The following is a 16503-nucleotide window of genomic DNA, read 5'->3' as shown; positions in this document are numbered from 1 at the left end:
TGTACCTTTCAACGTTGATGGTGCCTTTCTAGATGTGTAAGCTGCCCATGCCACACGCACTAATGCAACCCTATACCATCAGAGATGCAGGCTTCTCAACTGAGAGCTGATAACAACTTGGGTTGTCCTTGTCCTCTTTAGTCCAGATGACATGGCGTCCCAGTTTTACAAAAAGAACTTCAAATAGTATAGTATCAAATAAGTATTCCTGAGCGCATGTTGTGATTTCCACTACAGTAGCATTCCTGTATGTGATGCAGCGCCGTCTAAGGGCCCAAAGATCACGTGCATCCAGTATGGTTTTCCAGCTTGACCCTTACGCACAGAGATTGTTCCAGATTCTCTGAATCTTTAGATGATATTATGCACTGTAGATGACGATAACTTCCAACTCTTTGCAATTTTTCTCTGAGAAACTCCTTTCTGATATTGCTCCACTATTTTCCGCCGCAGCATTGGGGGAATTGGGGATCTTCTGCCCATCTTGACTTCTGAGAGACACTACCACTCTCAGAGGCTCTTTTTATGCACAATTGACCTAATAAGTTGCAAAGATCCTCCAGCTGTACATTTAACTTTTCCGGCCTCTTAATGCTACCTGTCTCAACTTTTTTGGAATGTGTAGCACTCATGAAATCCAAAATGAATGAATTAAATTAATTCATTCATTTTTTATTCACAATTTGTACAGTGTCCCAACTCTTTTGGAATCGGGTTTTTGAAACCCTAGTATCTATACTTGAGTAATAACTACATATTTATATTGGACTACTACCACCTTCATATTGATATTGGACATATCAGTTTATGCTTAGTTTTTTTATTGTATATCTATGTACTATTAAGAGCAACGCGTAACCGCAGACAAATTCTACATATGTGTAAACATACATGGCCAATAAAAACAGTTGTTGACAAAGCCCCATTTAGATCTGCACCTGTGCGTTAACACCCACAATGGCCCTGGCACAGAATAAAAGGTGATTTGCCTTCAGTCGCCCCTCGTGACAGAAAAACAAATATAACAAGCCCTGCCGAGTCTCCTTCTCCTCTTCACTGCTGCACCCCAGGAAGAGCAATGAATGCTGATGTCCAGTAAGTCAAACCTGTCACGGGGGGCTGGAGCAGGTACAGGTAGGATTCAGGCACGGATTTTTAATAAAGGGACCAGGAACATATACCTACGACAGGCGAACAGTAAACATTGAACAATGAGGAGATAAGGAGCACCAGGCACACAGGGCTTAAATGCACAAGGGAGGTGCAGGTGATAGGACACAGGTGGAAACAATTATCCACACTGCAGACTATCACAGGACAAGGTGAAAGCATGGCAACAGGCGAATTAAGGGTGCGGTCGAATATCTATATGTAATTTATATTGACTTCTCTTTCCTTTTCTCCTAAACTGTAAATTATAATACAGGTAAATGAAATCCAGCCTTCTGATTTGTTGTTAGTCAGTCACAGGATGTACATTATTAAGCCATAAAGTACCTGTGTACATTAACCTGAGCGTTTTATATCACTGTGCACTCAAGACATTGGTATACTATCAGTCGGACTGCTCTCATTTTTATCCTTGCAGCTGGGTTATGGTAAAGTGTTTTAACTTGGGTTGTCAATAGATGATTTTTTAAAATTAAATAATTAATTAATTGAATTTCATTAATTTCGATTAATGGCAAATAATGAATGTTCTTTTTAAAAAGTTTATTTTTCTTATAAAGACTAAATGTTAAAAGTAATGAGTACTCACTTTTGAAAATGTGTATTTTAGACACTGTTGTTTAAGTGTTAATGATATTTTAAACACAAATCTACACACATTTGATCATCTTGGAGGTAGAAATCCACCAGGTGGGACGTTGAACTATATATATATAGCAACTCTTCCTGCTGTCCTCATGCACTTTGCTCTCAACACTCATCATTTAACGGCTGTGTTTCAAGTGCCGACAATCTCCCCACGGCGGCCTAACACCACCCTCGAACTGTTACATTATTGGACGATAAAGTATAACCTCTCGTACCTTATTGCTTAGGTAAAATAATAAAAATATACATAGAGGACCGCATTTGACGAAGATTAAGTGGACCTAAAATGTAACCTTTTATGGATCTGGTTAAAAGACACATTTACACAAAGAAGGAAATTAAATTACATCGTTCTCAGCCTATTGTAAAATCATTGATTTAAATAAAACATGCTCACATTCTCATCGCTGAAGGAGGTTTAGTTGCATTGCATGTTAATTTCGTTCCTAAAATGTGTCTTCTAAAACCGTATTCCTAATTCTGCCTCAGGTTGGGAATCGGTGACGTTTGTGGCTGGATGGCCAAACCAAAACGAGTCAGAGGGAAGTTCCTCCTCCTCTTCATTGCCATCCTCATTTTCATCTTCTGCATCACTGTGAAAACACCCAGGACGTACAGGATAATCCCACCGCTGCGCCGGGCTCCGAAAACTTGCCCTTTGCAGATCTCTGAGCGAAGCATCACTCCGCTCAACAACACCAAGCACTTGCTGGTGTCGGCCTACATGGACCAGAGAGTGAATGGCTTCGACGTACGCATCATTGGCATATTTAAGAGAGACTCCATCCAAAAACTGCACTGTGTTTTCTGCTGTGCAGGACAGCTATCAAGTAAAACTCCTGGAACAATTTTACAACATACGGACAACTTTGGTTTCCCCTACGTCACCACGGATGTCATGTGTCAGATTCCCCAAAACTGCAGAGCTACACATGTCAGTCTCTCTACTGAGCCAGGAGAAGTCCAGCTAGTTGACCAACCCTGGCTTCCTGTAAGAAATAAGAAGACCAATGGGAAGGAGGAAGAAAAGTTGCAGTTTAACTTCACAGTCTGCATCTCCAACCTGTTTGGAGACTACAACAACGTCCTTCAGTTTGCACAGACCCTGGAGATGTACAGGTCAGCACAGCAGCACCAAAATATTTACTGTACCTTTGCATTCTGTGTAACAACAGACATTACTTTGCAGACGAAGGCCAAAGAGCAATGGTATTAGACTAAAAAGTGTGGCAGCTAACAAGATGTCCTGCAAAAAAAAAACCCTGCTTAAACTTCCCAAGCCACAGTCACAGCGATGTATGATGTACTGTGTGGACAGTAATGAATTGGACCCTTTTTTCCACAACTGGCCACAGATTACTGGGTGTGGACAGGGTGGTGATCTACAACACCAGCTGCGGCCCCGATCTCAATCGCCTGCTGCAGATCTACAGCCAGGAGGGCTTCGTGGAGATGGTGCCCTGGCCCATCGACCAGCACCTGAATCCATCGCGTGGCTGGCTCTTCTCACTGAGCGGAGGGGACGTGCACTACTTTGGCCAGTTGACCACACTGAATGAATGTATTTACAGATCCATGGACCGCTCGCGCTACGTGCTGTTGAACGACATCGACGAGATCATCATGCCTTACAAGCACAACACCCTGACATCTCTGATGGACGTGCTCCAACAACAGCATCCAAATGTAAGGTTGTTCGTTCAGAATTAAAATGGCAATTTCTGTTGTACTGTCATCTCCACCTCTAAGCTTCACCTGCCAAACTCACATTCTACAGAACGGGGTGTTCCTTATTGAGAACCATATATTTCCCAAGAAACCCTTCAATGAAAGTAAATGGGGTCCCCTGCCTCGTTGGAGAGGGGTGCCCGGCTTTAATATCCTTGATAGAATCTACAAGGAAGAGCCTGACAGAACTATTTACCACCCCCACAAGATGATAGTTCAGCCAAGGTAGACCGACTCCTCCTTGTATTTGCTCTTCGACAAGTTTTTTCATAAAATTCAAGTGCAATTATATATTGTGAGAAACCCTTAAGTAATAGTACTTAACAAACTGTTTGGTGTCACAGGATGGTCCAGCAGACCTCAGTACATGAAGTGCTCCAGATGATTGGGCAGATGTTTAAGGTTCCACCAGACGTCTGCCGAATCATTCACTCCCCAATCAGCACCCCGACACAACGACCGCTGGAGCAGCTTCACGTTGACACCCGATTGAGGGACTTCACAGAAAAATTGCTCCCCGGAGTGAATAAGGTGCTGAGGAAAGCGGGCCTGCTGACTTAACAGAGGCAGAGATGATGCTTTAGATGAGCCGAAACTAAAACTCTAAATCTACCACATTATCACAAAATGTGGCGGCTTCATGCAAGGTCCGATTGGCTGCATCGTGTAATGTTGTTTTAGGAGATGCATCTGTTGATCCGGCTGGACAAGAGGCGCTACCAGCCGCAGTATCCTGAATAGTAGTGAGAAAATAAATCAGAACATGACAAACATGCCTCATTAAAATGTAGACTTTGACTTACCAGGAAACAAAAAAATGAATGAATGCGTTGTCAAAATTTCTAAATAAACTCTTTCTATGATTAGTATTTATTTGTCTAATGAACTGAATGTAATGTGCAATAGGTCAAAGAGTAAAGCTCCATAAGGAGAAGCATTACCAGGTGAGGTGTTGGGGATCTACTAAAGTTAGTTCTAGCACACCAATCAGAATTGTTTCACACTGTAAGACTTTGATGTCAATTTACAGTGAAATTTTAACAGTTACCTAATGTATTGTGTGATTAAAGTATACTGTTGCAGAAGCAAGGCATTCTGGGAGTTATAACGCTTGCATTATCCTAACGGCCAAGTGTTTCTTTTCACAGTAATTTACTGGGTACTGTTAAGAATCTGAGGAAAGTAACATATATTGATTTTGAAGTAAGCTTAAATCATTTGAATTCTAATATTATGTTACAGGTCTCAGGATGAGAGAGCCTGATGACAGACTTGTGCCTGAGGAAAGTAGAAATAAATTACACCAGCAGACGTGTGGCTTCTTCTATCAGCGTCTCCTCAAACAATGAGACGCTGCATGCACAAATACAGAGTTAGGACCCCGAGGCGAAGCCACAACGCTGCACTGCCACCTACTGGGCAGAGATAGCGCCACACACAATGACGAAATGTTCATTTAAATGAATAAGAATTAAACCCAGATGTGACCATACACCGTGTATTTGTCTTTTCTTTGGGCTCTTTCCACAATTTTGTGACCTTTTATGTTTTGATGTTGGGATGCTGTTACACGTTTTGGCCTATAGATGGCGCTGGAAGAAGGCCGTTACGGTGAAGAAGAAAAGAAGAAGTAGTCTAGCGCGAAAAGAAAGAGAGTTTGTTTTTGTAAAGTGAGCAGTGATCCACGAAAATGAGGAATAAATGGAGACTAACTTTCTCAGCATGGTTCAATGATGTACAGATTCATCACAAGTATACAAATTTACAAGGTAGCCTTGGAGCTCTGTTGGCTGACGGCGTAGCCCTTGCCGTTTTAAAGCTTATTGTTGTTTTACGCGACAGGATTCAAATCCAGATTAGGCGATCTTTTAATAAATATATGTTTTTTTATGTATTTCTTCATACGTGGCAGTGATGTAGTGCTCACTTATACAATCGTAATTGCTGCAATGGATGTATTTGGAACATTTTCTGTCACGCGGCAGTTCTCAGTGGACCCCGAAATGCAGAAACAGGAGGCCAGGATGGTTTAATTACCACAGCAGTGCACACACAAAAAACACAAGGCGCTGGAACGGAGGAGACGACGAAGGTTGAGCTGGCTGGGCTGGAGTCGAGCATGGGGGAAAAATTGCTGTGGTGGAATCCCAAGGGAGCCGGGAGCCACAAGTAGCAGCGGGTACAAACGGGGATACTCTGGCACTGGAGTGACGAGCAGAGCCTGTCTTTATGGCACACGTGATTAGGTGGGATGGGAACCAGGTGTGTCTCGTTCTGCGCAGTCAACCAACCTCGCCCTCCGCCGTCTCCTATTGCCAGGAAGAGAGAAAGCAAAAAGAGAGGAGGAAAGTGGAAGAACACAAAACAACAAGTAACAAATATCAAACCACGACAATGATAATCAAAAGTTTCTTTCTTTGTGCTAAGTTAGAAAATGTTGCCCTGTCCTGCTGAAGAATTCAAGTCAGAGACAGTCTGGCAGGATGGGGGTTCCTGTCTGGACTTGATTTAAGAGTCGGGACCCGCATGGACAAACAGAGGTTTCTCTGTGTGTATTGATAAGGGGATCGGTTTCTGTTCTGACTAGGGAAGCAAGGTCAGCGGGTCAACCAGCAGATGTGTAAGATAAGGCGGGAGGTTCACACCACACCCCAACCAACACTCAACCATTGTTCTTTGTTTACGTTAGGCAAGGTGGTCTGCACATTGGATGTGACCGGATCCTTAGAGGCGGGGGGAGAAGGTTCATCCCCTACGCCAGCTTAGGGCCAATAGAAATCTTTTCTTTGTCTTTTGGGTTATAAAACATGATGTTTTTGCTGATGTTAGTTAGTTGTTCCTACAGCCTGCGTGCTGCCTGAACTGCTCCTGCCTTTGCAAATGCAGCGCTTATACTTGACCTGTGATCAGATGAATAAATCTACCAGAACGAGAGAAGTTGTTTTGGCTGATTTGTGCTAAATTATCCCCGACCGGGCTTCCAATCCTTGAACACGCCGAAAATATCTTACAACAATTTTCAGCAATATGTTTGCGAACGTCTGACGAATAAGATGACGGAGGCAGACAACATCTGCTGCTGTCGGGGTAAAACAAACATGCACGCGTAGGCAAACCATCCATCCATCCATCTTTAACCTGCTTATCCTGTACTCAGGGTCGCGGGGGGGGCTTGAGTCTATCCCAGACAACTTTGGGACGGGGTACACCCTGGATTGGTCGCAAACCAGTAGGCACGTAACACCGGGATTCGAACGCCGTGGGTCAAAACGTGCAAACTCCAATCTGCCTGCTGCTTTATGGAGTGCGCCACAGATATTCACATAGTTTATCTGCCCTTTGTCTAATTTATCTATTAACTTAAAGCAGAGCAGCATTATTTATTTACTAATGTGAGACATTGGTATGGAGGAAACATTTTGGTGTGGGGGATCTAAAACAACAGTTTGCTTTGGGCGTGTCTTAGAACACTTCCAGACAAGTGTTCCGTTAATGTTAATTGTCACTCAACAGTAGGCTTTGCACTAGGAAACCAACTCTGGAGCAGGTCTTCCGCTGTCCAACATGTTTTCTTTAGAGAGACTTTATTTTGTTTTTCAATGATTTATTTATTGTGACTCTAAGAACTTTATCTTTAATTTTAGAACTATTTGATTCCTAATAGATTGTTTGCCATTTTAATTGGGTGACACATCCAAAGTAACCTGTTTTTTTAGATTCGCCCACTCCAAAATGTGTCCTCCATACCAATGTTCGGGTTTACCGCCCTGCTTGGGCCATGATCTTTTTGAAAGCATTGTATTGTATGACCTGGCATTGTATCAGCCATCACATTGAACAGAGTCTTTTTGTTTTACCTTGAAGCCAGAAACTGTCTTGGAATGGTCTCTGCCTCTCGGTCCATCAGCACCGGTTCCCCCCAAGGCTGCGTTCTTTCCCCTCTGCTCTTCTCCCTGTACACAAACAACTGCACCTCGAGCCACCAGTCCATCAAGCTCAGACCATCAGGGTGGACAGGAGACTCCACCCAGAGGCAGTGGAGTTCCTTAGGGGTCACTTTGGCCGCGCCGATGTGGACTTATTTACCTCCGCAGAGACAACTCATTGTCCTCGGTGGTTATCCCTCACGCACCCCGCCCCTTTCGGCTTGGATGCTTTGGGACAGACATGGCCAAAAAGCATGCGCCTGTACGCTTTCCCCCCGGTTGCTCTGCTCCCAGGGGTTCTGGATAGGGTCCGTCAGGACGGCGTCAGCCTACTGTTAGTAGCCCCGTTCTGGCCGGCCCGAGTATGGTTTGCGGACCTAATATTGCTTCTCGCAGTGCCCCCGGTGGAGATCCCCATCAGGTTGGACCTGCTGTCTCAGGCGTCGGCGTCCATAGTTCACCCCCGCCCTGAGCTTTGAAAGCTATGGGCGTGGCCCTCGAAAGGGCCCTCCTTGAAGGTCTGGGTCACTCGACTGAGGTCGTGGAGACCCCCTCCTACTCCAGAGCCCCGCCACTAGGAGGGCGTATGCCGGTAGATGGTGCCACCTGCTGTAGGAACAACTGCGGACCCAGTTAACTGCCCCGTCGGTTCAGTACTGGAGGTCCTGCTATGTTTCCACAGGTCTTCCCGTCTGCCTTTGGGGCATCTCTCTTCCTTTGTGGCACCCTGTCCTCCGTTCCTGACGTTGGACCAGGCGTATAACAGAGCCGCAGCAAGTGAATGGTTAGGGCCATGACACTTGCTTATGAATCGGCCGGTCAGCCCGCATCTCGGCTGTCCGGGCCCCTTCTATCGGGGTGTGCCGGCTGCAGAAGCCCTCCTGTCGGGGACTGTCCCTCGCCTTGAGCAGAGGTGCTCTCGTCGAGTGTGCGTTTTAAAAACTTCACACCACGGTCACTTGCTCGTATGGTGAGTGGGTATAAGTGTTCCCACAGCGTCTTTACGCAGCTCGAGTTCCCTGAGAGGGAACGTCTCTCGGTTATGTATGTAACCTTCGTTCCCTGGAGGGAACTCCCGGCCTTCCCGTGGCACTCGATTCGGCCTTTCAGAGATGAATGGTCCTGCCCTTCGGGTCCCTTTATAGCGCCCTGGTCCGGCGTCCCCAATATGACGTACCAGCTCGCCATTGGTTAGGTTTCACACGCGCTTCATGACGCGGTCACGCAGGGGCGTTCCCACAGTGTCTTTAAGCAGCGTCTCGTTCCCTTCAGGGAACGAAGGTTACATACGTAACCGAGAGAAATTTCGGTGAAGATGATAAAAACTTTGAACATTTGATATCCTGGCTGTTTTTCTTGGATAGCTCAATCACTGGAACCAGGTGTACTGTTTGGTCTCCCACCACATCTTCATCGTCTTCATCTATCCACCACCAAGAAAACCTTCACATCGGACGTCACAGTGCGCACTTTATTTTTTATATTACCTGCTTGGACATTCTTTTGATGTGTGGAATTGTGCATTTGCTGCAAAAATGATAAACCTGTTGTGTTAAGCGTAATTTGGGGTGGACATTTCCTGTTTCCAATTGAATACTCACCAGTCTCCTCTTCGATTGAATTTGAATATTCCCCTATATCCTGTATATTCTGCACTGTCTCTAAGTGACAGTTGCAAGGGGGGAGGTTACACTTACACAAAGGGAAGTGTTGTTTGTACAACTTGATAAGGCCTCCATTTTGATTCACATAAACGTTTTAATAGCAAGGGATTTTTGTTCATTTATGGATTTAACCTGGGTATATTTCCAAAGCAATCCAGTGGGACACTTATTTTCCAATGCTCTATATTTTCTAAAAAAAAATGCATTGGCTAAGTATTCATAACAGGAAGGTATTTCCTTTTTTTCTCATTGTGGTTATTTAAAAAGCTGTATTTATTAATCTTACATTTCTACATGAGGTCTTTCTATTAAAGTAGTAGTGTATAAAGTTAAAGTAGTTCTTAGTCTTAATTGTAGTCGTAATAGTAACTCACATTTGTGTTCTGTTCCTTCATGGTAAAATATTTTCTCTTGAGCGGTTTTTGTTTAGTTTGTTTGCAAAATTGCCCGGTCTGAGGAGGAATACGGCTATGCGAGGGGAAAAAATACTTTCATTGTGATTAAGCTTGATTGCTCTGTCTTCTGTTAATCGAGAGGTTTCTGACGGCTTTAAGTTGAAGACAAAAGCATTCCTTCATAAATCGGAGAACTTCCTCCTTAAGTAGATTAGATTTCAAAAGGGTGTGGATAAGAGACATTGGAAGTTATTTGTGCTCACAAGTTGTTGTTCAACCTGTGTGCAACTTAATTTTGGCTTAACTGGTCCCAGTTTGTCAAATGTATATATTTAAGAAAACCTCACACCGCCAGACCACTGTTACAGTACCACACCATGCTTCACATTGAGGATAAATAAATTGTGCACTGGTCTTAGGTAGTTTTGTGCATGTTTTTGTCTCCTAAGAGATGATCCTGTACTTTACCGTAAACCTTGTATGAGCTGTGCACGCACCGCAGGTCTGCTGCACGGCCTAACCGTAAACATTTGCATTGGTCGCACATGTGTTACTCAGGTGCGACTCGTTTGTAGACCCGCGGAGGAAGAACCGGGGCGCAAACATAACCGGTGATCCTTTTTATTGCCCGCACGTCCTCCGTCGCGATCCTACGATAAGAAGACTAAGGTTCAACATTTTTGTGAGTATTTCGAATCACGCCCATCGTGTTATTATCTACATTGACAATAGTTTTGGCAACTGAGGTAAAGGCATGACGCCAGTCCCTGTGGGACGCTGTGGTATTCCGTTCATATTGTGGTATTCCGTTCATATTGCGCAGTATTCATGACACATTCACTTATGCATTAATGCACGTATGCTATGCTCTTTTTTTAGTCCTAAAATGAAATTGAAACGGATTATAATAGCGAGTGCCGTTTTGCTCAATGCTTGTGTATCAATGCTATAGCTTTGCGTGTTCTAGTAACATTCCATTACCACGGTATCTTTATTTCATCCTGTTGGACGTGTATCTTTTTATCAATGTATTTTCAACTGTTACTGGGGATCACCCAGGAGGAAGTAATTTATTTAAACGACAGTATAAACGCGGGCAAAATGCTGAAAAAATCAATTCGCCTATCAGCAACAAATTGTTCTCAGTATTTATTTCTGTGGCTTCACAGGACCTGAATTATTGATGTATTAAAAGCGATTCTCTTTAACATGACATCACATATCAAATCTTAATTTGAAAAGTGTCTACAAGCTAAGTTGGCTCTTAAATAAGTGCAGTGAAGGTTAGAGTACAATTCTTCTCTCCGTAATGTATGAAGTAGCATAAAATGGTAGCTCTACAATAACTTTAGTTCCTTGAGGAAATGTATTTCCACTGTTATATTTGTATCCTTCTAAAATCTGTTGTGTCTATGATAAAAAAGTTATCCTTTTTTTAAAGCTCTCATGTGTTTTTGACTTTGTCATACCATATTGACAGTATTCGTGGACTCAAGCGGACTTCCTGTAAAGACCTATTCCTATTTTTAAATCAGTTCCTGTTCATGTAAGAACAAATACAGAAATTTTGCAGTTGGGTTTCTTGGCCCATAGCCCGGTCTGAGGAGTAATATGTGGGGGGGAGGGGGAGGGAAGACATTCATTGTGATTACGCTCTGTTTTCTGTTAATGAAAGGTTTCTGATGGCTATAAGTTGAAAACAAAATTGTGCTCTCGAGTTGATTTAACTGGTGCCAGTTTGTTGACTGGAACAGGAAATGTACCGACCACTGTCTACTGTTACATATACGTGTCAGAAAACCTCACAACACCAGGTTATTAGACCACTGTTACAGTACCACATCATGCTTCACATTGAGGATACTTTGTAAATAAAACAATGAAATTGGAGGACACAGTAGCCCCTTTGACAGCTCTATTGTGCACTGGTTATAGGTATTTATGTGCATGCGGACTAAGCAATAAAAAAAAAAAATGGTGGATAGTGAAAAAAAAATCCTGTTTTGAACTTGTCATAGAGCTTATATGGCTTTGCTGCATTACATTCCTCCTGTGAGTTTATTGGAAAAGGATACCTTTAATAGCCAGTTGGACTGTACAAACGTGTTAGCCTTTCACGCATTACCAGCAATAGTAAGGCCTCGCCCTCTTGGCCAACACTGTTGGGAAAATCCCCAATGTGTTCAGAAACTCGGCAGCCGGCAGCTGCCGGTGGCAGCCATTTGTTTATTTGGATCATGCATTTGCACTTTTCATCTGATGTACTCTGCTTGCTGACTTCCCACACCTGTGTTAGTTTAGGCTTTCTTCTTATGTTGACATCAAAGTTGTTCATCCTGGATATTTGTATTTCCCTCTGGTCGTCACCATGCTGACCGGTTGATGCCACAACATACAGGATGTGTATCCTTTGAGAGTGAAGGTCATTAGCTAGTGTGAAGTAATAAACTTTTTTGTCAATGACACTGACTGAAACCTGTCACAAATCCCTTTGTTTGGATAGACTGGTCTTAATTTCCCCAATGAAACATGTCAGTCTGTACATTATGTATGGTATTACTTTAAAAGCTTTCTGCCCCCATGGTTTTAATCCCAATAGATTAACCTAGCACACCACACAGGTGATTGCCCTTTTTTTGATGATTTAGAGTTTTTCAGTCTCACAAATAACACCAATATTCCTTATGACTAATTTGTTTTAACAGAAGGCTATATAGTGAAAATATTACCCTTTTGAATTATAGCAGCCAAGTGTAACTACAAATAAGGTAGATATTTTAGATTTTTTGTGGAATGTGTCGAACATCAATAGATTATTTTAAAACTTGCAAAAAAACATGCATTTTCCTCTCCTGGTGAATTGCAGTTATTTTGGTAATCTAGTTCCACAGAATGTGCCCAGCTGTAGTTTAGGTTTAGTTCTAATAAACATGTGCATAATAACTCGCATAACTTGAATAAAATATAAAAAAGACAGCCTTTGAAATATAAACATTGTGAGTTTCTCAAGAAAGGGACTTTTTGTATTAGAGACTAATATAAACAGTGGAATAACGTTGCACCACTTTTAAAGAAAATAGATGCTGGTAAAAGTCAACCAATATATTAAAACAATTGTTAACCAAGTGCCAAAGTACATTTTGAATTGTAGAACTCTGCACCGATCACATTCAAAGTTGTTATGACTATTTCTGTTTTACTTTGTCTCCTGAAACCGTATTCCTAATTCGGCCTCAGGTTGGGAATCGGTGACGTTTGTGGCAGGATGGCTAAACCAAAACGAGTCAGAGGGAAGTTCCTCCTCCTCTTCATTGCCATCCTCATTTTCATCTTCTGCATCACTGTGAGAACACCCAGGACGTACAGGATAATCCCACCGCTGCGCCGGGCTCCGAAAACTTGCCCTTTGCAGATCTCTGAGCGAAGCATCACTCCGCTCAACAACACCAAGCACTTGCTGGTGTCGGCCTACATGGACCAGAGAGTGAATGGCTTCGACGTACGCATCATTGGCATATTTAAGAGAGACTCCATCCAAAAACTGCACTGTGTTTTCTGCTGTGCAGGACAGCCATCAAGTAAAACTCCTGGAACAATTTTACAACATACGGACAACTTTGGTTTCCCCTACGTCACCACGGATGTCATGTGTCAGATTCCCCAAAACTGCAGAGCTACACATGTCAGTCTCTCTACTGAGCCAGGAGAAGTCCAGCTAGTTGACCAACCCTGGCTTCCTGTAAGAAATAAGAAAACCAATGGGAAGGAGGAAGAAAAGTTGCAGTTTAACTTCACAGTCTGCATCTCCAACCTGTTTGGAGACTACAACAATGTCCTTCAGTTTGCACAGACCCTGGAGATGTACAGGTCAGCACAGCAGCACCACAAAATATTTACTGTACCTTTGCATTCTGTGTAACAACAGACATTATCTTGTAGACGAAGGCCAAAGAGCAATGGTATTAGACTAAAAAGTGTGGCAGCTAACAAGATGTCCTGCAAAAAAAAACCCTGCTTAAACTTCCCAAGCCACAGTCACAGCGATGTATGATGTACTGTGTGGACAGTAATGAATTGGACCCTTTTTTCCTCAACTGGCCACAGGTTACTGGGTGTGGACAGGGTGGTGATCTACAACACCAGCTGCGGCCCCGATCTCAATCGCCTGCTGCAGATCTACAGCCAGGAGGGCTTCGTGGAGATGGTTCCCTGGCCCATCGACCAGCACCTGAATCCATCGCCTGGCTGGCTCTTCTCACTGAGCGGAGGGGACGTGCACTACTTTGGCCAGTTGACCACACTGAATGAATGTATTTACAGATCCATGGACCGCTCGCGCTACGTGCTGTTGAACGACATCGACGAGATCATCATGCCTTACAAGCACAACACCCTGACATCTCTGATGGACGTGCTCCAACAACAGCATCCAAATGTAAGGTGTTTCTGGTGTACATTCGTAAAATGAACCGTGAGATTGTATTTGATTTTACTCCATGTCTATTTTTTAATTTTATGTGTATTCCATTATGTAGACAGGAGTTTACCTTATTGAGAACCATATCTTCCCGAAGAAACATTTTGAGCCAAGTGGAAGGTTTCACCTGCCTCAGTGGAACGGTGTGCCGGGCATTAATATTCTGGAGCACATCTACAGGGAGGACCCCGACAGACAGTCATACCACCCGCACAAGATGATACTTCAGCCGAGGTAGGCTGACACTCAGTCACCACCAACTCTGTGCTCTTGTTAAATAGGTTTAGCTTCACTCATGTAAAATGTTATATATTAAAGACTAGTCTGTTTTCATATCAACATGTTAAAATACAGTAAAATTACGTTGCACGTCAACATCTCGTACAAAACGTCTCAACACATATGGTCATCCTGGTTGAAAGTCCAATCAAAGACTTTTGTGTGTGTATGTGCATCACAGGTTGGTGGAGAGGACTTCAGTGCATGAAGTGCTCAAGAGTTCTGGACAACAGTTTAAGGTTCCCATGGATGTTTGTCGAATCATTCATGTCCGTGTGCCTCTCCGTAAGTCGTTGACGCTCGAGCAGCTCAATGAGGACAAGCGACTGTGGGACTTCCAAGAAAAACTGATTCCCAGTGTGGACAAGGTGCTGAGGAGAGCTGGGCTGCTGGCCTCATAGGAACAAAGCTGATGCAAGGGGATGGACAAACATGCTGAGCAGGTTAAATGTGACCTTCACCAGTGGGGGTCAAGTTACTCCCATTATTTTCCTGATATGAACTACGTTGAATAAAATGCCACAAATGTTAATATTAGTACTATGAATACTTTTCTCAACTTTTGAAGTTCATTTACAGAGTGCTATGAGAGACTCACTGGCTGTAAATTAACTTCCCCTGAATTTGACTATTCAAAGTAAAACGCCTGCTCAGATGCTTGCATGCCCGACATGCACATGGAAACAACCTTTAAATTCCAATCAGCCATATGACGCCGTAATCTATTTGAAACTAAGGGAATAATTAAAGTTAATACAAGTTGGGTGAACATGAATGATTGACTGCAGGCAAGTGCACATACCGTTTAGGAGCAGGGGAAAAAAGTAGTTGTGTATTCCCGTAGCCTAGAGAAAATTGTCCTGTGTGGCTGTTGCTATGCAACAACTATTTTCTGTTCTGCTTGCTATGCAGCAGGCACACGTTGAAACGTCATGTCTGTTGGCCAAGCACCAGAAGTTTGTTAAGTGTGGCGGCATGAGCGCTGACAAACCAAACATAGACAACGTCAGCCTAGGAATTTCACCCAGAGAATGATCTCAATTACTAATGAATACGAGGTTCAACTTAAAAAAATGATATAATTTTATTTCAATAAATCTCAATAAAGTTAAAAGCAATCAATTTAAAACCTTCACATCAAAAAAGGGGGGGGGAATAACTGCTGAGGCCTACCAGTGGCAGAGAAGGGGGTACGAGGGGATCCCAGGGAAAGTTACCAGTGAACAAGAAACAAACAGTGAACACAGCAATTGAAAACCGGAGACACAGCACACAGGGAAGGAGATACCACTACCAACTCACCAACTGAAAAAGGGGAAAGAAATGGGGAAACACACACGCAATTAAGAACAGGATTCACTCCACAAAAGAATATCAAAAACATTCAATAAACTGATTATAGAGAAACAAATGGAACAAAATTGAACACAACTACAATATGAAGGCCAGAACCACTAGTGGTTTCAGGGGGCCATACAGCAAAAATTCAAAAGAAAACACTTTGCAATAAACTCAACAGAAACAAAACGCTAATTATAAATAACACAATAACAACCAAAGAAACTCAAACTTTAGGTAGAACAGTCACTAAAAAGAAAAAATATGGCTGCAACTTTTAACTAAATTGAAAACAAAATAGAAAATAAACTAAGTCAACCAAATTAATCGAGGGAGCCAAATCCTTCAGCTATTCATTCAAAAAAAGACAGGCGGCTCAGACATTGGCCCGGTAGCGGTGAAGGCAACACAGGCGCACAGCAATGGATGCGATATTCCGGATTTTTAGGAGACAGCAGCAGTCTCGGCAAAACAGCAGCCAGTAGTTGGAGTGCTAAGCAGCTACGAGGATCTCCAGCTACACCGCCCAGGTCCTATCAAGCAGCATATTACGTCACCCTGAAAGAGACAGCTCCAGCGGCCAAGTATGGAAGTAAATCTGTGCCATCGGGGGTTGAAATAAAAAGTTGATTCAATATCTAGCACTGAATATTTATGCATTGAAATTATGTACCTGAATGTTTTTCAACATTAAAACACCACAAAAAAATTCAACCTAAAAAAAAAAATGTTGAAATATTCGAAATGGAGGCTACAATATTCAACCCCAAAAAATTCAACCTTGACACACCAACATCCGGAGGTTACAATATTCAATCCAAAAAAATTCAACCTTGAGACACCAACATCCGGGACACTAAGGAAGAGCAATAGATTCT

At 43.0% G+C, this 16503-nt stretch overlaps 2 protein-coding genes across 3 annotated transcripts; both read left to right on the top strand.

The window, feature by feature from the left end:
- Nucleotides 1–2258: 2258 nt before the first annotated feature.
- LOC119227667 (glycosyltransferase family 92 protein F13G3.3-like) lies at nt 2259–4304 on the top strand. 2 transcript variants are annotated; one of them, XM_062557301.1, is made up of 5 exons: nt 2429–2648; nt 2726–2937; nt 3174–3504; nt 3596–3771; nt 3891–4304. In XM_062557301.1, exons 1-5 carry the CDS (start codon nt 2559–2561, stop codon nt 4105–4107), a joined length of 1026 nt encoding a protein of 341 aa, XP_062413285.1. In that variant the 5' UTR covers nt 2429–2558; the 3' UTR covers nt 4108–4304. The 2 variants fall into 2 exon arrangements, with proteins under 2 accessions (XP_037342561.2, XP_062413285.1); XM_037486664.2 differs by having other exon boundaries at nt 2259–2937.
- Nucleotides 4305–10060: 5756 nt separating this feature from the next.
- Nucleotides 10061–16419, top strand: LOC119227664 (uncharacterized). The gene is made up of 5 exons (XM_037486660.2): nt 10061–10213; nt 12769–13398; nt 13636–13966; nt 14067–14242; nt 14469–16419. The coding sequence occupies exons 2-5, from the start codon at nt 12797–12799 to the stop codon at nt 14686–14688; spliced, it is 1329 nt and encodes a 442-aa protein (XP_037342557.2). The 5' UTR covers nt 10061–10213; nt 12769–12796; the 3' UTR covers nt 14689–16419.
- The last annotated feature ends 84 nt before the right edge of the window (nt 16420–16503 follow it).

Source organism: Pungitius pungitius, chromosome 14 (assembly GCF_949316345.1).
Source record: "Pungitius pungitius chromosome 14, fPunPun2.1, whole genome shotgun sequence".
Classification (NCBI taxonomy): Eukaryota; Metazoa; Chordata; class Actinopteri; order Perciformes; family Gasterosteidae; genus Pungitius; species Pungitius pungitius.
The sequence above is the reverse complement of the archived record's forward strand: the minus strand, read 5'-3'. Positions and strand labels throughout refer to the sequence as shown.

Coding starts and splice junctions, on each gene's coding strand:
- LOC119227664 (XM_037486660.2), top strand. CDS start 12,797: ATGGCTAAACCAAAACGAGTCAGAGGGAAGTTCCTCCTCCTCTTCATT. Junction 13,967..14,066: donor TCCAACAACAGCATCCAAAT/GTAAGGTGTTTC, acceptor TCCATTATGTAG/ACAGGAGTTTACCTTATTGA. Junction 14,243..14,468: donor AAGATGATACTTCAGCCGAG/GTAGGCTGACAC, acceptor TGTGCATCACAG/GTTGGTGGAGAGGACTTCAG.
- LOC119227667 (XM_037486664.2), top strand. CDS start 2,336: ATGGCCAAACCAAAACGAGTCAGAGGGAAGTTCCTCCTCCTCTTCATT. Junction 3,505..3,595: donor TCCAACAACAGCATCCAAAT/GTAAGGTTGTTC, acceptor CACATTCTACAG/AACGGGGTGTTCCTTATTGA. Junction 3,772..3,890: donor AAGATGATAGTTCAGCCAAG/GTAGACCGACTC, acceptor TTGGTGTCACAG/GATGGTCCAGCAGACCTCAG.